The sequence below is a fragment of the Trichomonas vaginalis genome, chromosome III, assembly GCF_026262505.1.
Source record: "Trichomonas vaginalis G3 chromosome III, whole genome shotgun sequence".
Lineage (NCBI taxonomy): Eukaryota > Parabasalia > Trichomonadida > Trichomonadidae > Trichomonas > Trichomonas vaginalis.
The window spans coordinates 11,194,581-11,214,377 of record NC_067205.1 but is presented as its reverse complement, the minus strand read 5'-3'; the positions used below and the strand labels follow the sequence as shown (position 1 = coordinate 11,214,377).

The window sequence follows — 19,797 nt, the reverse complement described above, 5'->3', positions numbered from 1 at the left end:
CATCTTCAACGGTTATTTTTGTCTTAACTCTCAATGTAAATCTTGGTTCAACTAATACACCGTTAACAGAGAAAGTAGAGGCATAAATTTCATCGTTATAACTAAATGCTTCTGGTGCTTTACCCGTGTCATACTGTACAGTACAGCTTATGTCATAACCTTTAGCACGAATGTATTTATATCTTCTTTCATTAACATCTTCCGTCTTCACTTCATCACTTCGTGTTAAATATCCATGGTAGTCTGTTATAATCTGTTCGTCTGAAGTTATATAATGAACGTGGTTTTTATCTGCTTTTTCGGCTAATTTCTCTTCTATCTCATTTATTTCAAGTTCATGCCTACCACCACCTCCCGAAGAAGTATTTTTCTTCAGCTCTTGAAGAACGTCCACTTCGCCATCTTTAGTGTCAATAATGAGACTTTGAGTTAAAACCTTTCCTGTCTTAATGGATGTTTGTAAAACTTCTTCTTCACCGTGTTCGGGATCATGGTCGTCATCATATCTTGTGAAATCAGAGATGTTGTCATACATTAAGCATATCTGTCTCAAAAGTTCTGCTATTTGAAACTGGAACGAAAGATATACAGAACTTTCATCATCTCCTAAAGTCAAGTCTGCTTTCTTAAGTATTTCTTGAATGTATGCAATGAGAACAGAGTACCTTGGAAAATATTCGAACAATATTTCATTAGCTGTTGGTTTTGGTGGTTCTTCTGGAGTTTCTGTTGTTTCAGTTCCTTCTGTAGGTTCTGTTGGAGTTTCTGCATCTCTTGACTTCAATGCTCTTGCTCTCAAAGACCTAAATGTTAGAGCACCAGGTTTTACAAAGGACTTTATAAATGCTTTAATAGTTCCTGGTAAGTTATTGTTAGCATTAAGTAAGTTCCTTATGCTTCCATCATGTACGTCCATAGCACTATGTAAAAAATCTATACTTTTCTTGTAGTCAGCAATAGACTGACTGTGATTTTTTAAAGATTTGTCAATACCTTTAAGCCAATCTTCATGCATGTCTGATACTGAGCCAAGAATATCATTTGCTTCCTTTAGTGTATTTTGTGCTTCTCGTAAAGTATCCAATCCCGTACGTGCATTGTTTGCTATACGTCTTACAGTATCTATTTGACTCCTTGTTTCTTGCATCCAACCAGATAACGTTTTAATAGTATCCGAACCATTTGAAATGAAGTTCAAAGCATTTTTAACGTCATCTAAAACTTCTTCACCAAGTACTGCCCATATCTTTCCGATTTGGTATTGAAGAACTCCATATGAAGCAGCTGTTAAACCAGTATTTATAAGGTTCCATATCCATGATTTAGCAGTTTTTCCATCCTTTCCATCCAAACCGTTTTCGCCTTGAGGTCCTTGAATTCCTTGAATTCCTTGTATTCCTTGTGGTCCTTGAGGTCCAGTGTCACCCTTCTCTCCTTTCAGTTCATCTTTATGTTCGTTATAATATTCTAATGTCATAAGGTGTACATCATTACTGCTACCAGCAACGCCGAGAATTTGTTTCTCATTCATGACTAAATTCTTTAGGCATTTAATGTTGTCGTCAAATCGAAAGCTCTTTAACAATTCAATGAGAACATTCAGTACTTTCACTAATGAGGCATCTACTGTAGAATTTATATATTGCACCGTTCCATCATTTATGATAGGAACTTTACTTATTGTAATGAATGGGTCATAAGTGTTAAAAGTATCGAAATCAATGACTTTTTTAGTTTTTCCATCGTCAATGACTAAATCATTGCCTTCAATGGTTAAAGTTGAGTTTTCGTTTACTAGTTCATGTGCTCTTCTTGCTTCATTTGTTTCATACGCATATGCAGCAATAGTCATATTTTAATGAGAATAAAATGTTGTTCTATTTGCAAAGTACAGACCCAAACGAATACGGGACAGTAAAGCTACAAACAAACTTAGGTCTTCAGAATGAAGCGCTTGCTTTCAGAGTTGTTGACTTCAATACTATCGCAACTTTTGTCATAACAGATGAAACAGATTTCATGGAGATTGAAATAGATGACAAAAGAAGTGTTATAACATTTCCTAACAGAGTTGGGTATAGAATAGATAAAATTGCTGGAGTGTTAAATGCTCTCATAAATGAAGAAACTATTGACAACATAGATGTCGAACTCTCTTCTGAGGGAACATTGAAGTTCAGCAGCGAGAAAGAGTTTAAGATACCAAGAATGAGTCATAGAGTTCAACTTCTTTTAGGAGCATACCATATGACATTTCCTTTGAAAAGTGTTGACAAAACGATTGAGATGAAATCTGTTCCATACGTATGTTATGGTAATTGTTTGTACATTGAGTCTAAAATAGCTAATGTCACAGGTATTTCAGGAGTTAATAGTAAAGGTTCAGTAGAATATAAATCCTTCTGTTATGCAGTCAATTCAATGTTCATTCCAAACGTTCCTGTCATAGCAACTCATTTAGGTAAATGGGTTCGCATTAGTCCTCATAATTTGAAAGACATGCAATTCAGACTTGTTGACTTTCAAGGAGAGCCTGTAGAACTGAAGGCACCAGTGCGAATGACTGTTGAAGTTGACTTTTTAGAAAATATTAAATGCAACAGCTTACAAGAGAACTCAGAGCTAAAAATATAAAGTATGAATGTTATGTATTAGGTCATGAACTTTGGTTGTTGCTGTTTGATGAAACAAATGAGTTAGTTATGTCAGTCAAGAGAACAGAAAAATATTGTGTTAGTGAAAACTGCACCAAGTCAATAAGATTAGGTTTGCATTATGAAGATGAGTTCGATACTGTTGAAGAAGTTTTGGATAGATATTACAAATTGCTAACTTGAAATTTTTTTGACTAACGGCGCAAAGCGCCAAGATGGGCTCAAAGAGCCCTCCTGACTGCTTTAATTTACTAAAACATATTTCAAACAAAGTTTATAGTCAGTAGATAGTTTTGTATACTCGTTCGAATATTTATACTTAAACTCAACTCCTGTAGTTCCTGGTGTTTCAATGATGCGGATGTTACCTATTTTCATGAATAGTGGAGTTTGACCACAGCATTCGATTTCAGGGTCGAGATAGTCAATGACACATTGTTTCCCTGTTATTCGTGATATAACATTTTCTAAATCCTCCTTTGTTAGAATTATTTGGTTCTTGCTTATAAGATTTGTCAAAAGCTTCTTATCGTCTTTGAGTAAAATTGTTTGGTATAACTGAAGAAGGTAATGGTCTACGTTATCTGAAGGATTTGTTTGAACATTTGTGTAAGGGTTGTCGTTGGCTTCTCTTGAAAGAATTTGGTCCAGTGGTGGATACTCTAACTTAACATCTGATGTAGCGTTAGCGTTTGAAGCTGTGTTTAAATTCACGGATTTCAGCTCTGGTTCTGGTTCTTTCAAACACTCTGAACTATAGTTCTTTATGACAATATTGTTTGTCGTTCGTGAGTCAACATTTGATGTTGGTTCAATTGGAACATTAACGGCACCAGCTAAGATGGATTTGCTTCTCATTTCATATAGAATAAAAACCTTTTATATGTATGAAATGAACAATATACTCGACAAGGGTTTGAATGTAAAGCTAACGAATGAAAATATTGTTGAATTCACTGAGACAGGAGCTGTGTATAAAGATGTAGAACTACTGAACAAAAGAGCTAAGGGAAGAAGCAGGAACATGAACAAAGGGTGGAAGCCTATAAAAATTTATGTCAATGATGGCTCAGGAGGTTCAAACATAAAGTATGCAGAAAGTTATAGAGTTTATGCTCTCAAAGGTGAAAAGCCTTCATTTAAGAACAGCTATTCTAACGCATATCCTCAAAAGTTAACAGATGGAGAAGTGGATGATATGAATGACAGCAAAAATATTAACAGAAATGGCGACAGAGATGCATGGAATTTGTTTACCATCAGTCAATTGAAGGTTAAACTTTAAAACAATGTTGGTCGTTCCCATGGAATATTTTTGACTTTAATGGTATTAGTCATGATATGAATCTCAAGGTATGAACGAGGAGAGATGAGAGACTTATATGCTTCCCAAATTTCTTCAAAAGGTAATGTTATACCTGACTGTTTCCAAATGAGTTCAATATCATAACGTGAGAAACCTTGAAAGATAACGAAGTCAGTTATGAGACGTTTTATGTTTAAAGCTAAAAACCTCCATGTTTGCATAAGTATTGCTACAGTTAAATGGTAATGTCTGACTTTAGTTATGATGTTCGCTAATGGTGAGTCTGGTTTTGACACTAAACCTTTACCAGCGAAGTCGTCACAAACTAATAAAGTGTTTGATGGATATTTTTTGAAGGGGTATTTTGAAAGTTTTGACAGAATGTAGTTTGTAAGTCGTTTCATATCGTAAACTCCTGAGTACTGACGTAAGTGGTGTTTGTCAATAATTCTTTCCATCTCCTCAGAAGTCTTTTGCATTCCTGACTGTATAAATTCAACGATGGCATAATATTTCCTCTTACGTCGAATGTAACGTTGAAGAAATTCAATGAGTTCACTGTCTGGAACTTTAACGACAGAGGCTTGAACTTTTGACATAAATGTTTTCGCTGTTGAATCCATAGAGTCTGAAGTTGCTGATATAATGATTTGGTCATAGTAAGAGTCGTTTCCTAAACGCTCTGTTATGAGTATATGACGAATGAGGTTAAATGTCTTACCTGACCCCATCTTTCCACAATAGAAATAAACGCCATTTGAACAGAATTCATAGTCCTTACTGAAAGGAAGAATAAGAGAACTGTTGAGCTTTTCACTGCTTTCATTCATGTCTTCATCTACGTCATGTATTAAATGCTTCATTTTATCTCCATTAAAAATGCAAGTCAGAAATATTCAGAATATAGCACCGAGTCTAACTGACAAGAGTATAAAGATATACTATGAACACGTTATGATGAAACCAACCAAAATTCAAGAAAGTCAGTATACTTATGAATATCCAAGACACTGGGTAGAGTATATAGGAGGTGAGAAAGCTATTGAAATCAGACAAGTTCGAAGTATTCCAGCAGGAAGAACAATATTATTGAAGAACTTTAATGTTTTGAGGTATAATGATGAAACAAAGAAGCAAGATAGTTTCCCTGTTGCTGTGTATGTGAACCTAGACACAGGAGATGACATGAAAGTTTTTAACACAAAGCTTCAAACGGTAGTGAGAGAACAACTGACTGCGGAAGGGCATCCATTACCTTCAGAAGTTACCATAGCATATAATTTTGAAACAAACTCAATAGATTTTAAAGTCGTCTCTGCAAAGAAGTCAGGTTTTACATTTAATGAAGCAGATGTATATTCGAATGAAAACTTCAAAGCTATTGCATGGTTAGATAATGACGATTGCTTTAAGAAAATATTTAAATTCAGTGACTCAAAGATGTCAATAGATGACCTTCGTGGAATGTTACCATCGACGTTTACAGTTGAAGGTTCAGCAGGATTGCTTACAAGATTGTCAAATGGTGGTATTTGGTCTCGTGAGAACATTGTTATAAAATCCAGTATAAGTGAATTTGCTGAAGAATCTATATTATGTCTTTCAAACTATATGTATTCGCCGCCAAAGCATTATAGTATAACAAACTTTGTCAGTAAGTTTAACATAAGACTTGTCGAACCTTCTTCAATGAAAGATGTTGTGCTACCCAAAGACGGAAAGGATGGACTCATTATTGAGATGATTTTAATTGCATATTAAATGAGCTTGTTCTTGAAGGTCATTCATGATGAAATAACTGTTGTAGAAGATGTTAGCAATTGTTCAGACATTTTGAAGCGTATAGATGATATAAGAAATAAGTTAGATAGACCGCAAAGCGGTGAGGGCGAAGCCCGTGAGAACGCTTACGTTTCATTGACTTTCTCCAGTAACGAGAACTTTTATGAGATAATATTGAAGAGAGATGATTTTAATATGGTGTAAATGGTAGCTTGGGCAGCTTTAGGCGCAATGGGAACAAAAGCATTAGCATTTGGAGCAAAAGCACTTGGAGCTTATGACGCAGTAAATAAAATGAGTGGAGGAGGGGTTTCAAAGACATTAGATGCAAATAAAGGGAAGATTGGAGGCTGGGTTGCAAAGAAGTTAAGATTAAATAAAATAGGGCTCATAAATAAAGCATCCAATTTGGTTGCGACTGAGTCAGAAAATGCTTTAGGAAAGGACGATGAGTTTGCAAAACACGCAAAAGACTTTAATGACCAGATGAAAGGTGAAACAATGCATTTAAATAGATTCGATGGAACTAAAGAAAATGTTTCTTCTCCACCAGTAGTTCTTCCGTATGGTCCCTATGGAATGTATGGAAACCCTTATGAACGACCATTTGACCCATTGACTGGTGGAAGTAACTGGTATCATTACGGACGAAGAAGAAAGACAGTCAAGTTGGAGACAGACGTGAAGAAAGCAACTAAAAAGAAACCAAGGAAGAGAGTTATAAAGCAATGAATTCAACAAGGTTAGAAATGAGGGTAGAAATGAGGTTAGATCTACCCTTCTACCCTAAATTTATTTTTGCGCTATGTTTTCATACGTGTGAGGGTGGTGATATCATTAATTTTTAAGTTTATTTTTATATAAATGACGAAAACTATTGAGATAACAAACTACAACGGTCATGAGTTCAAGAATTTGTTCTTCGTTCCTCGTGAAAATACATTCTATCAGATACGAGGGAGAAAGGGTAAAGTTAGTTTGAGCGTTTATGAAGGAATGAAGAATGGAAAGTTTATACAAGCATACGATACAAACGGTAAACGTGTTTCATTAGCTTTGTCAAAACTTACTAACATTTATTTTGACAGTGACTTTGACCTATATGAAGAAGAAAGTGAGTCAGAAGATTATGAGCTGTTATGTGAAGCACAGCAATGGGAGGAGTTGCAATACTTTTGTAAGTGAGAACGTTTATTTTTACATTAATGAAGTCATTAGTGGTTGGCGGTTTGTAAATATTTAAGGTTAAGTTAGTGTTGTCGTTTGTGTTGTAAAATATACGTTACTGGTTTTGTAAATATTTAAGGTTAAGTGGTGTACGGAGGCGCGCAGTGTCTCAGTACACGACTTAGCCATACTAACTTAGAGCAGCAATCCCACTGTTTATCCCATTACACTACATGCATCTCTCACCTCAGTGAATGAGATCAACTATATGATAACTTTTTCCCCATTATATTCTTGTGGAAAAGTGACAAATAGCAACTTTGACCCTCTCTCTTATAAATTATTGAATGTTAAATTGTTGTAAAAACACATTGAAATATTTGTGAAGAAAATGGCTATTTAATATTGAAAAATAAATAATAACAAAATGTTTATTTCATTTAGTTGCCATTAAGATATGACGGCTATTTAACAAGTTTTTCTTGGATCTTAACCGCCTAACGTTCAAAATTAACCTTTGTGCTTTGATATTACGTTCACATGTTGCCTCCGAAGGAGATGAACATAACAAGCGTAATGCTATTTCCGCAAGGATGGATTTTTCTCCAATTCTATGCGAGATCTCTTCCCAAGCATAATTTTGTGCCTCGTCCATCAGATCGTTCTCAAAGATGTCTGATTCCTTATTGATGAACGTATTATATAACGAGAGTACAAGCGTTTTTTGTCTTTCGTTCAATCGGAATTGAACCAAAATGCGCTTGAGGTAATCTTTAGCTGCTGTTAGATCATTTTCGGCAGTCTGATGATTATCCTCGCGTACATCTTGCAATGTAAGCCTAAGTTGATCATCAGATTCGACAATTCTACGAAATGTGCCTTCATCTGTTACATCAATTACAGCGTTTGTGTTACCTTCCTCAAAAATAGAATCCATGTAAATGTCCTGTAAATCTTCTGCCGGATCTTTATCAGGAATATGCTCACTTTGAAAGGAACTCAAGGGATCGGCCAAATCTTCTACTTCTTCGTTTTTAACAAACTTTCTATGGAAGTAGAACCTTCCTCTCGGCGTGAGAGAGAATGCCAAACACCATAGCCCACCAAAGTCAGAGTCCAAGGTATAGCTATCCAATGAAGATGCCAAGATGGATCCGAATGCATTATGCAAATTGGATGTCAAAAGATTGAGAGCTGATATGGCTTTACGAAGCCAAATGTAACAATTTGCCAACAATGCCTTATCCGATTCGAATACTAAGATTAGCTTTTTAAGAACAGCTAAACAATCTTTCAATTGTACGATTTTATCGTGATCTACATTTATATATTGCTTGATTTTGTTTTCGTACTTAAGAATAAAGACACATATATTATAGTCATATATCCATCTGGTGGATACATGCTGTGGACATTGTGCACCTATATCGTCAGCATGAATGCGACAAAGTTCTGCAATTCTGTGCACATCCTTTACTAAACTTTGTAACTGGTTGTTCTTGCCAGCAATATATTGATAGCTGTTGTGGATTCTGTGACACAAACAGGGAATAAGCAATATCTTGTAGTATTTTGGATCTCTGTCATGATAGAATGAATCATTCCAAGTATCTTTGAAGCATTTTAACTGTGCTGGTCCTCCGTCAACTACCACACTACCTATCTTGACTTTCCTAATGTCAATTCTGTTAAATCCTGCTGTTATTGCGGATTTATAATCCTGACTTGTCTGGCCATCCTTCATATCTATCGCCTCTACTGGGTATGGCTTCATTTGCTCCAACGGATTTGTTAAGACAAAATCAAGATTGTGGTAATCATGTGTCTTGCCTTCATCGATGGCGACACAAGTGTATGCTTTTTTGGCGAATTCGAGAACTTTAGCAAGGTGTATGCTGTTAGCAATAGCAATCATTCTATTTCGGATCTCATCACGTGTAATAGGCTTATATAATTTGTCAGCAAGTTTTTCCGGATTGATATTAGCTGACTGAAGTTGTTTGTATTTGTTCATCATTTGATATATTGTGAACATAATGAAAATCTTTGCAACATGCGTGAATTCTGGGGATGCAAATGTGTCTAAGGCAAGGTTGAACTTACCGGTAAAAATGGTCATTTCATCGTATACATTCGATAAATCCAACATTGGATCATTTGACTGTTTACCTTTATTGTAGTAGTCAAGTAATGTTTGCTGCGATAATGCTTCTCCGGCCTGACATGTGTGAACATGAGTCTTAAGCCAGTTTTTATAATGATCCTCCCTTTGTTCTTGCATTGAACACCGGCAAACTACGCCATCAGATCGTGTCACAAGTTCATTGCATTTTACATACCACTTGGGACTACCTTCATGTTTATATCGCATGTAAACATGTTGTTTCGTTTCAAGATCGGGATATGTTGTGAACCCGACTTCTTTCATTAATGAAGTGATTTCTTAAGTTGAATAAAAACAAATTTGATTGAAATTCATACAAAATTTTTTTTATCATTATTATTTAAGATGCTTTTTTATGTTGAATTGTTAATTTTTTTATTTCCACCTGGGATATTTTGAATTGGGCTAGCCCAATCCCACCTCTCAATTTTCTCTCAATTGGGCAATGGGGATCCCATATAAAATGTATTGTAACAAAATTTTACATGCATAATATAGTACAATTAAACAACATTCTAAAAATATTAAATTCACATCATTTACTTGAAGATTTTATATTTTCAACAAAAATTAATACAATAATTACATTAAATTGAGGAGATTTATAATATTTATTATAAATTAAAATATTATTACTCATTAATTTGTTGAAATATTGCATTTTAGTGGTAAAAATTAAAATTTAAGTTTACATGGAGAAAAAAATTTTAAATTCCAAAAAAAAATTCAATTGGGATAACGATAGGGACAAAAATTTAGAATAGTCATGTGATTTTATCCCAAGCATATGGGGATTCTAAATTTTTGTCCCTATCGTTATCCCAATTGAATTTTTTTTTGGAATTTAAAATTTTTTTCTCCATGTAAACTTAAATTTTATTTACCACTAAAATGCAATATTTCAAAAAATTGAGTAATAATATTTTAATTTATAATAAATATTATAAATCTCCTCAATTTAATGTAATTATTGTATTAATTTTTGTTGAAAATATAAAATCTTCAAGTAAATGATGTGAATTTAATATTTTTAGAATGTTGTTTAATTGTACTATATTATGCATGTAAAATTTGTTACAATACATTTTATATGGGATCCCCATTGCCCAATTGAGAGAAAATTGAGAGGTGGGATTGGGCTAGCCCAATTCAAAATATCCCAGGTGGAAATAAAAAAATTAACAATTCAACATAAAAAAGCATCTTAAATAATAATGATAAAAAGAAATTTTGTATGAATTTCAATCAAATTTGTTTTTATTCAACTTAAGAAATCACTTCATTAATGAAAGAAGTCGGGTTCACAACATATCCCGATCTTGAAACGAAACAACATGTTTTTTTGATGCCCTAAACGGGGGGTCGCCAGCAAAAAAAAAGATGTCAAAATTTATCCCAAAAATTTTAAAAAATCGAAGAAAGTGCATCCCAGGGATTATAAAATTTAAGTTTTCACATCTCTAATTTAGAATCCCCATATGCTTGGGATAAAATCACATGAATAGTATAAAGTAATCTAACCAAAAAAGATATTTAAAAGAATTTTGGAAAAAACAGAATAAGGATAATGATATTATTTTAGATACACAATCGATGTACTGAAGAATAATCCGGTAAAATGATGGTATAAAATTAGATTATTTTACAAGTAGCTAAAAGAATAAAACTATAATATAAAATAAATGAAGTTTAATGAAACAATAAAGGTTAAATAAATAATAAAGATTTTTATTTTATATCAGTATTGAGAAGAAGTAACAGCTGACACTTGGTAGACAACTTCTTTATGTCTAGAAAATTCTATCTTGCCTTTTATTTTTTTCTCGCTGTGAAACGTATTCGGTCATTTTTTTTTAAAATTAATTTTTTGTTAGAGATAAGAGCTAAAACTCGGTAAACAACTTCTTTATGTCTAGAAAATTCTATCTTGCCTTTTATTTTTTTCTCGCTGTGAAACGTATTCGGTCATTTTTTTTAAAATTAATTTTTTGTTAGAGATAAGAGCTAAAACTCGGTAAACAACTTCTTTATGTCTAGAAAATTCTATCTTGCCTTTTATTTTTTTCTCGCTGTGAAACGTATTCGGTCATTTTTTTTAAAATTAATTTTTTGTTAGAGATAAGAGCTAAAACTCGGTAAACAACTTCTTTATGTCTAGAAAATTCTATCTTGCCTTTTATTTTTTTCTCGCTGTGAAACGTATTCGGTCATTTTTTTTAAAATTAATTTTTTGTTAGAGATAAGAGCTAAAACTCGGTAAACAACTTCTTTATGTCTAGAAAATTCTATCTTGCCTTTTATTTTTTTCTCGCTGTGAAACGTATTCGGTCATTTTTTTTAAAATTAATTTTTTGTTAGAGATAAGAGCTAAAACTCGGTAAACAACTTCTTTATGTCTAGAAAATTCTATCTTGCCTTTTATTTTTTTCTCGCTGTGAAACGTATTCGGTCATTTTTTTTAAAATTAATTTTTTGTTAGAGATAAGAGCTAAAACTCGGTAAACAACTTCTTTATGTCTAGAAAATTCTATCTTGCCTTTTATTTTTTCTCGCTGTGAAACGTATTCGGTCATTTTTTTTAAAATTAATTTTTTGTTAGAGATAAGAGCTAAAACTCGGTAAACAACTTCTTTATGTCTAGAAAATTCTATCTTGCCTTTTATTTTTTTCTCGCTGTGAAACGTATTCGGTCATTTTTTTTAAAATTAATTTTTTGTTAGAGATAAGAGCTAAAACTCGGTAAACAACTTCTTTATGTCTAGAAAATTCTATCTTGCCTTTTATTTTTTTCTCGCTGTGAAACGTATTCGGTCATTTTTTTTAAAATTAATTTTTTGTTAGAGATAAGAGCTAAAACTCGGTAAACAACTTCTTTATGTCTAGAAAATTCTATCTTGCCTTTTATTTTTTTCTCGCTGTGAAACGTATTCGGTCATTTTTTTTAAAATTAATTTTTTGTTAGAGATAAGAGCTAAAACTCGGTAAACAACTCCCCCATGTCTAGGAAATTTAACATTCGTCTCCCATTTTTATATATTTGGTTTAGAATGTTCGAAAATGCGTAATATGGTCATTAATATTAATTGAAAAGAACCTTGAATTAATTCAATCTGATCTCACAAAATATTTTAAATTACAAACTTTTAAGTTTGAATAGATAATTAGTATTAAACTCAAATAACTAGTTTATTTTTGAATAAAAATTATTTGAATTTATTCAATTTTGTGAATTTTCCTTCAAAAATCAAGTTTAAATATCATATTTGCCATATAATTATAAATACAATGAAACATATTCGAAATTGAAAAGAACGACTTTTTCTGTTCTTTCAATCATTCAATTTGAATTTTGCAATATTGGATTTCTCATTAAATAGCTATTAAAAACAACAAGCAATTTAACTTACATTCAAATTTATTTGTGTTATATTCAATCTTCTCAAAACTTATAATTTTCGGCTATAGCATGATTATATGCTATATAATATAATAAACCTATAATAGTATCATTCTTTCAATTATTTGAAGAGAAAACCGAAAAAATCTATTTTCGGTCTATAACAAAAATGAGCCCATTATTCGATTGAATTATATGTAAATTAACATCAGCAAAAACACTAGAATAATATTATTTATATTTTAATTAAATATTTTAAATTGGTTTAGAATTTTTTGAGAGCAAACCAATTTACGGAATTTGAGCAAATACATCCATCATATAAATAATTCCATTAATTACTAATAATATATTTGAAAGAATTTTACATTAAAACTTCCTAATTAACCAAATTTTATGGATAATTATTATTTGTATTATAATTGCAATCTATTTTCCTTATCACTAGAGTTTTTTAAATTTTGAATACATTAACAATTAAATTTTTCAAAACATATCCACAGGAAAAATGTTGTTTATATTAATCGACCAATCCTAAATTTTAGATAATAATTTAGAATACTATTTTATGTCATTTTTGAATTTTCAATACTTTTAAACAGTTATTATTATTGGTTTCAATATAAGTTATTTGCTCTAGATCTAGTCATTTATATTCAGAGAACTGTGAAAAGTCATTTCAAAAAATATTGAAATTACAATTATCTTTTCAATTTTATATTATCTTTCAAAAAATTCAATGTGAATTTTTATCTTCATTATTTAAAATGTCAAACTCATCAACCTCAAGGGTTAAATTCAGTCCAGAAGAAGATGTTAAGCTTCGAAAGTTAATTAAACTACTTGGAATTAGAGATTGGGAAATTATTGCCCTTGAAATGAAATCTAGGACAGCACGCCAATGCAGAGATAGATGGTGCAATTATCTTGATCCAACCCTGAATAATACACCATTCACCGCTGATGAAGACGCTCTTCTTTTGGATTTGTACGTTGAATATGGAGCAAAATGGTGTAAAATTGCACAGCATTTTAATGGGAGATCTACTAATAATTTAAGAAATCATTATAAGGTTCTTGCTCGTAGAATAGCTCGAATTGACAAAAAACAAAGATCCACTTCGAAAAAGATTGAAACACAAAAATCAATTGATCAAGAATTACCAGAAATGATACATACTGTATTCAATGAAATGAGCATGTATTTTGAAGGTGAAAATTTAGAATCTTTGTTTTAGATATAAAATTATTTTTATTTATTATTAATTACTTATTTTTAATTTCAATATAATTTAGCCATATTGGACTTGCTAATTAGATAATTTCAATTCGTAAATTTAAGAATTATTATTGAATCGATTCATTTAATTATAATATGCTTGTTAAATACCAAAAACGTACTATAATCAAATTCTATTAACAATTACGAATAAATATAGATTTAATAACTCTTCTTTTGAGAGCGAATTCAATTAATTGAAATTCAACCGATTCTTAATGTCTAATTCTTTAAACTTTAAATCCAAATGTTTGTTGTTATTTACTGTAATTATTTTGATATATTTAGATTTCAATTCAAAACATGTCTTTTGAAAAAGTATTGTTTTTTTTTGAATACTTATCATTGAGCAATTTTGACAATAATATCCATTTGGTTACATCAAATATAATTTTAAGATTTTTCGGATTTCTTTCTCAAAAATTTATTATATGTCAAAAATAAATTATAATTTCTCATTCGTATTTTATATTCAGTATATAAATGAATTACAAATTTTGATTTTCATAGGAAACCGATATCTTTTCAAATTTTTATAGATTTCAATTTTCAGACATTTCACGGGATTTCACAAATCTTATCAACCTTTGATAATACTATTTCAGTTCCTATTAACCCACTGTGCAATTCTATATTTATTTATAAATCAGTTACATATTTTTACATAAATTATTCACAAAAAAATTATTTGGAAATTTGATTATGTTCTTTTCTCAATTTGATCATTTAACCAATACAATATTTACATAAAGAAAAATCTTTTAAATATACTCTTTTTCTTTTATTTTCGATATTTTTATTTATATTTTTATTAATTTTTAATATTAAAACATTTAGTGTTCAGATTCCATTTTCCACTTCAATTTGATATTTTCATCTTATCTTTATTTTTTCCAATTAATTTCTTTTTAATATTGCAATCATTTACGTTCCTATCAATAGCCCAATTATAATTTGCATTAACAAAAACATTTATCTAGCTCAATTTTGATTTTTAACGCCCAACTAAAATGATATGACCATTGAGCAAAACGTTTATCTCAAATTTTTACATAACCTTTTACAAAAAAATTGCTATTCACTTTCCGATAATTTCGCATTTAATACTGCTTTGATAATCAATTCTGATTTGCTGCTAAGAAATCCGAAATCATGATTGATTAACTGTGACATTCATATTAATGTGCATTTTCTAATTCAATTAGATTTGCACATTAAGTGCCTTATTATTATAATAACTTTAATATGGAATAAGTCGAGTTTATTCCAATATACGAGCTTATGCTCATATGTCGGGTTAAAATCTGGCGTTTGGCAATGTCGCAAAACGCCGATATGCTAATTCCTAAAAAATTTTTTTTATGAAAAAATTAAAGGTAGTCTCACGAAAATACGTTATTTTCCCGATGCCTTGGAAGCAGCTTTGCAGGTTACCCGTAAGGTAACCAGTAGAAGTTTCTGAGCAAGGATGAAGAAGATTAAAGAGCCTTTTTATTGCAAACGCTATATTTGTAAGTGTCTTTGTAGAACTTCTCATAAATTCAAAGATTTCCAAAAACGAATTTTTCGATTTTGATATAATAAATGATATTTAAACAAATTATAGATGTGTTTGCAATTAAAAAAATCCGAGTTAACTACAATATCTTCAATTTTTGTCGTTCACTTTTTCATGTCATACTTATAGCAAGAATACTCACCCAATTTGGTTACACTTCATGATAGTTTGAAGTAAAAAAATGCCACAGTTTTTTTTTATTTGATATCGTTATCTAAATTTTGTACAGAAATGAAATAAATTATAATATGAAACGTGTGTTATTATGCTTGTTGGGAAACAATCCAATACTTATGTCTGAATGAAATGATTATTTCTACGAGATTTTTCATATTCAGCTAATAATGCTATCAAAATCAAATAACAATAAAAAGTTATTTTGTACATAATGTAACTTAATCTTTAATACTATATAGAACTTCGAAATACGACTAAACGGTGCGAGTTACGCGATTAAATACCTTTTTTCGATCGAAACTTGAAAGTGAGGATAACTCAATGGGTAGGGGTATGGGTTCGACTTTTTCTATTGGGCAACTATTTTTTTCTTTTCATTGTTTCAGCATTTTTTTATGCGATTATGCATAATTATTTGATTTCCTATATATTCAATAATAAATTTGTTCCGAACTCTTAACAAATAAATAAATTTTTAGAATATTTAAATTTATAGCTCCCTACATTAATATAAAGTGTTCGAATAGTTCATATATAGTTTCTTTAAAATAATTTGTTTCATTTTAAATTGGTTTGGCACAATGCTTGACATAACATGCACAAAGCTATGCCATTTTAAAATATGTATATCAATCAAGCCGATTAAGTCCATCCTAAACGAAAATCATCGATACTCATGAATTTATGATAGTCGTTCTTGATATAATTGCGCGTTTTAAAAAATGCTTACTTTTGAACACAGAACTTATCTATCCATATTTATCAATGAAAGTTTATAAGATGCATTAATGACAAAACCTTACTTTATCAATTATAATCTTATCGTAAATTTCAAACTACAATACTGTGGGGCAAATATTAAATAACCACTATGTTGCGGATTTTATGTAAGTCTGCAAACTGTAAAATGTAATTAAACACAAATAAAAAAAAAATGTAAATTTTAATCGAGAAATTTAGCAATCTTGAAAGCCTTGATCGGCATCTTTTACAAGATGTCAGTAATGCATATTCAATAACTATGAAAATCTAGCCAAGCATGGATTTTTTTTCGAAAAAAATTGTATTAAATTTCATTTTTCATTCTTTATACAAGTTTTAACCTTTGGTGCAATTATATCCTATCGCAAATGCATTATTGACGTTATTACTTGGATACTTCTTCATAACGCTAAATCTTCAAATTAGTTATGTGTTTGTTACTAATAGAAGTTGGAAAGGTATTAAAAAAAAAAATGTTAATAAATATACATGTTTAATTAAAAAACAAACAAGAATAAATTAAATAATTTTATTTCTTAGGAAAGTCTAAGTTTTGTAATAGATAAATTGCTTTTTGTGTCTCTTCTTCATCAATTTCTGGATGTTGATTCTCAGGTGGCGGACTAATTAAAACATCATGGGCAATATCAAACCATTGTTTTAGTTCGTTGGCAGAAGGAAAATGATCTTCTTGTATTGGCGTTATTAATGATTGAAAATCATCAGTTGATTCTGCATTTTGGGAATTTTCCAAATTTTCATTTGGAAAATTTGAATTTTGAGATATTGTTTAAGCACTCAGATCTCATTTTTAAAATATCTGCACCAAATTCTTACATCTGATAATTTTCATGTGTAACCAATGTTTCCCAATCCATTTGCCATACCCTACTAATCGCAAATTCATTCCCTTTAATTTTGTATTAAATTTAAATTCCAATCTTAATTTCTACATTATTTATGCTAACCCTTTAAATTTTGTTCTTATTTATTCACCCTCAGATACAAATTTATTTAGAATGTATTCCTCTGAGGTCTATATTTGTATTCGAAAATAAAATCTTTAAAACTCTCTAAGTTATCATTTTCTCTTCAGATATCTAATATTTTTCTAATGACATAACTACTTTGGACGCATATCCAAATTCCAAAAAAAATATGGAAAAAATAAAAATGAAATTGAAAAATACAATTTTTGATATGTAAAAAGAGATTTTGAAAAAAATTGGGAAAAAGAGTATCTAATAAAATTGTTTGAGATCTATGAGACATAGTTTTTACATTAAAAAATCAATAATATTGAAATTGATCTGAATATATCTTTTTTTTTAAGTTTGAATGCATTAATCTCAAAGCATTTGATAAAATACTGGTTTTATTTCAAAATTCTAAATAATTTGTAATTAGATCTTTATGATGTAATTTAATTTTAAACAAGTACAGATAAAGAGAATCATAATAAAGGTGATCTATATTGCTTAAGTAAAATTGAGTATAATAGATCGATCTTAGCAACAAGATCTGAGGAAGTAGATTTGAGAGTCGAGAGTTTAGATCTTAGCAACAAGATCTGAGGAAGTAGATTTGAGAGTCGAGAGTTTAGATCTTAGCAACAAGATCTGAGGAAGTAGATTTGAGAGTCGAGAGTTTAGATCTTAGCAACAAGATCTGAGGAAGTAGATCTTAGCAACAAGATCTGAGGAAGTAGATTTGAGAGTCGAGAGTTTAGATCTTAGCAACAAGATCTGAGGAAGTAGATTTGAGAGTCGAGAGTTTAGATCTTAGCAACAAGATCTGAGGAAGTAGATTTGAGAGTCGAGAGTTTGGATCTTAGCAACAAGATCTGAGGAAGTAGATCTTAGCAACAAGATCTGAGGAAGTAGATCTTAGCAACAAGATCTGAGGAAGTAGATCTTAGCAACAAGATCTGAGGAAGTAGATTTGAGAGTCGAGAGTTTGGATCTTAGCAACAAGATCTGAGGAAGTAGATTTGAGAGTCGAGAGTTTAGATCTTAGCAACAAGATCTGAGGAAGTAGATTTGAGAGTCGAGAGTTTGGATCTTAGCAACAATATCTGAGGAAGTAGATCTGAGCAACAAGATCTGAGGAAATAGATTTGAGAGTCGAGAGTTTGGATCTTAGCAACAAGATCTGAGGAAGTAGATCTTAGCAACAAGATCTGAGAAAGTAGATTTGAGAGTCGAGAGTTTGGATCTTAGCAACAATATCTGAGGAAGTAGATCTGAGCAACAAGATCTGAGGAAGTAGATTTGAGAGTCGAGAGTTTGGATCTTAGCAACAAGATCTGAGGAAGTAGATTTGAGAGTCGAGAGTTTGGATCTTAGCAACTAGATCTGAGAGTTTTATCATTTCCGGCATATTGGGCCGAAAAGGAGTGATCCGCGTAAGTATGAAAAAAAGTGAATTTTGTTGTATGGTGTTTTTTATTATATCCGTTTCTCTCACAATTTTCAATAAATATTATTGTTCAAACGGAAATATAAATAAACAATTCAAAAATAAAAATGTAAATGTAAATTGAAAATGTATTATAAACATGCTAAAGCGTATATTTTAAACTTAAAGGAAAAATGAAATTCGTAAAAATGAGCATGATGTTTGATAAGGGAGTTTTAATTTTTTTTTCAAAAAAATTAAGGAACTTAAATTGAGATTATCAGGCTATGTAGTGAGTATTTTTACGATCTGACTGCAGAAATCGAATCAGCGAGACCCGAAGATTCATATTCCGCCGGAAAAATAGGGTTTCGAGGCGTAGATAGGGATAAAAAGATGCTTTAAGAAGATCTCAGTAGAAATATGGTTTATAAGAGGATATAGGTCAGGATATAAGATTATGAAAATTGAAGAAGTGAATTATCAAGATGTATTTATGAGTAAACTATATTGTTTTAAGCTATCTAAATCTGTTTTGATATAAATTAAAGCGTATACTTATGCAAAATGCGAAATTTAAATTAATACTTTTTTTTTGCTATTTGGACACAAAGCTAACAATCCATCCAATAAATGACGTATACCTAGCGAGATGAAGCATTTTAACATGAAAGACAAGAAAATCTGATTACTTGTGTTGAAAGTTTCTGTATTTCGTCTTCTTCCAAACACAGCGTTCAGATGCAGAAGAAAATGCAGCCGTAATGACGCAAAAAGACACTAAAATAAATTAGAGAATTTCTGTAAAGTTTTTACTGAGCTTTGTTATTGAACCCGAATTTGTTGCTGAGTGACAGGATATTAAATCTACGACATTCATGAGTAATTGTTATCAATTTGTCAATAAATTATGTTGAAGATGGTTTAAATGTCTTCGAAGGCATGAAATTAGATCCTAAATCTGTTTGAGTTAATAAAAGAGAACAAATGTTGAAAGAGTTGTCATATTGCCTACAAAATTTTCAAACATTTGCATTGAGACAATGTGAAAAAATGATGTCCAAAATACCTTTACTAAAATATTTTTAATTTGAATCATAACAAGGAAAAACAATAATGGCAGAATAAGAAAAAAAACAAAGATGTTATGATTT

General features: G+C 30.9%; 10 protein-coding genes across 10 annotated transcripts, besides 3 other annotated features; 5 read left to right on the top strand and 5 right to left on the bottom strand.

Annotated features, from left to right (window-relative positions):
- Nucleotides 1–7,040: part of a mobile genetic element that runs on past the window's edge.
- TVAGG3_0681300 (organellar and viral DNA polymerase type B) lies at nt 103–1,147 on the bottom strand (the record flags this gene model as incomplete). Its single annotated transcript, XM_051242713.1, has 1 exon — nt 103–1,147. A coding segment is annotated over one exon (1,045 nt), but the record flags the coding sequence as incomplete, so codon positions are not given.
- TVAGG3_0681290 (uncharacterized protein) lies at nt 2,422–2,634 on the top strand (the record flags this gene model as incomplete). Its single annotated transcript, XM_051242712.1, has 1 exon — nt 2,422–2,634. The coding sequence occupies one exon, from the start codon at nt 2,422–2,424 to the stop codon at nt 2,632–2,634; it is 213 nt and encodes a 70-aa protein (XP_051089299.1).
- TVAGG3_0681280 (uncharacterized protein) lies at nt 2,898–3,512 on the bottom strand (the record flags this gene model as incomplete). Its single annotated transcript, XM_051242711.1, has 1 exon — nt 2,898–3,512. The coding sequence occupies one exon, from the start codon at nt 3,510–3,512 to the stop codon at nt 2,898–2,900; it is 615 nt and encodes a 204-aa protein (XP_051089298.1).
- Nucleotides 3,538–3,939, top strand: TVAGG3_0681270 (uncharacterized protein; the record flags this gene model as incomplete). The annotated part of the gene is made up of 1 exon (XM_001316800.2): nt 3,538–3,939. One exon carries the CDS (start codon nt 3,538–3,540, stop codon nt 3,937–3,939), a length of 402 nt encoding a protein of 133 aa, XP_001316835.2.
- On the bottom strand, nt 4,168–4,790 carry TVAGG3_0681260 (protein of unknown function, DUF4106 family; the record flags this gene model as incomplete). The annotated part of the gene is made up of 1 exon (XM_051242710.1): nt 4,168–4,790. A coding segment is annotated over one exon (623 nt), but the record flags the coding sequence as incomplete, so codon positions are not given.
- On the top strand, nt 4,840–5,175 carry TVAGG3_0681250 (uncharacterized protein; the record flags this gene model as incomplete). The annotated part of the gene is made up of 1 exon (XM_051242709.1): nt 4,840–5,175. A coding segment is annotated over one exon (336 nt), but the record flags the coding sequence as incomplete, so codon positions are not given.
- Nucleotides 5,722–5,946, top strand: TVAGG3_0681240 (uncharacterized protein; the record flags this gene model as incomplete). The annotated part of the gene is made up of 1 exon (XM_051242708.1): nt 5,722–5,946. One exon carries the CDS (start codon nt 5,722–5,724, stop codon nt 5,944–5,946), a length of 225 nt encoding a protein of 74 aa, XP_051089295.1.
- Nucleotides 7,041–7,345: 305 nt separating the features above from the next.
- On the bottom strand, nt 7,346–7,846 carry TVAGG3_0681220 (uncharacterized protein; the record flags this gene model as incomplete). Its single annotated transcript, XM_001290097.1, has 1 exon — nt 7,346–7,846. One exon carries the CDS (start codon nt 7,844–7,846, stop codon nt 7,346–7,348), a length of 501 nt encoding a protein of 166 aa, XP_001290098.1.
- Nucleotides 7,847–8,005: 159 nt separating this feature from the next.
- TVAGG3_0681210 (ribonuclease H-like family) lies at nt 8,006–9,337 on the bottom strand (the record flags this gene model as incomplete). The annotated part of the gene is made up of 1 exon (XM_051242707.1): nt 8,006–9,337. A coding segment is annotated over one exon (1,332 nt), but the record flags the coding sequence as incomplete, so codon positions are not given.
- Nucleotides 9,338–10,693: 1,356 nt separating this feature from the next.
- Nucleotides 10,694–10,722: a mobile genetic element.
- A 1,074-nt stretch (nt 10,723–11,796) lies between these two features.
- Nucleotides 11,797–12,634: a mobile genetic element.
- Nucleotides 12,635–13,237: 603 nt separating this feature from the next.
- On the top strand, nt 13,238–13,732 carry TVAGG3_0681180 (RNA polymerase II transcription regulator recruiting protein; the record flags this gene model as incomplete). Its single annotated transcript, XM_001329768.1, has 1 exon — nt 13,238–13,708. The coding sequence occupies one exon, from the start codon at nt 13,238–13,240 to the stop codon at nt 13,706–13,708; it is 471 nt and encodes a 156-aa protein (XP_001329803.1).
- Nucleotides 13,733–19,797: the final 6,065 nt, after the last annotated feature.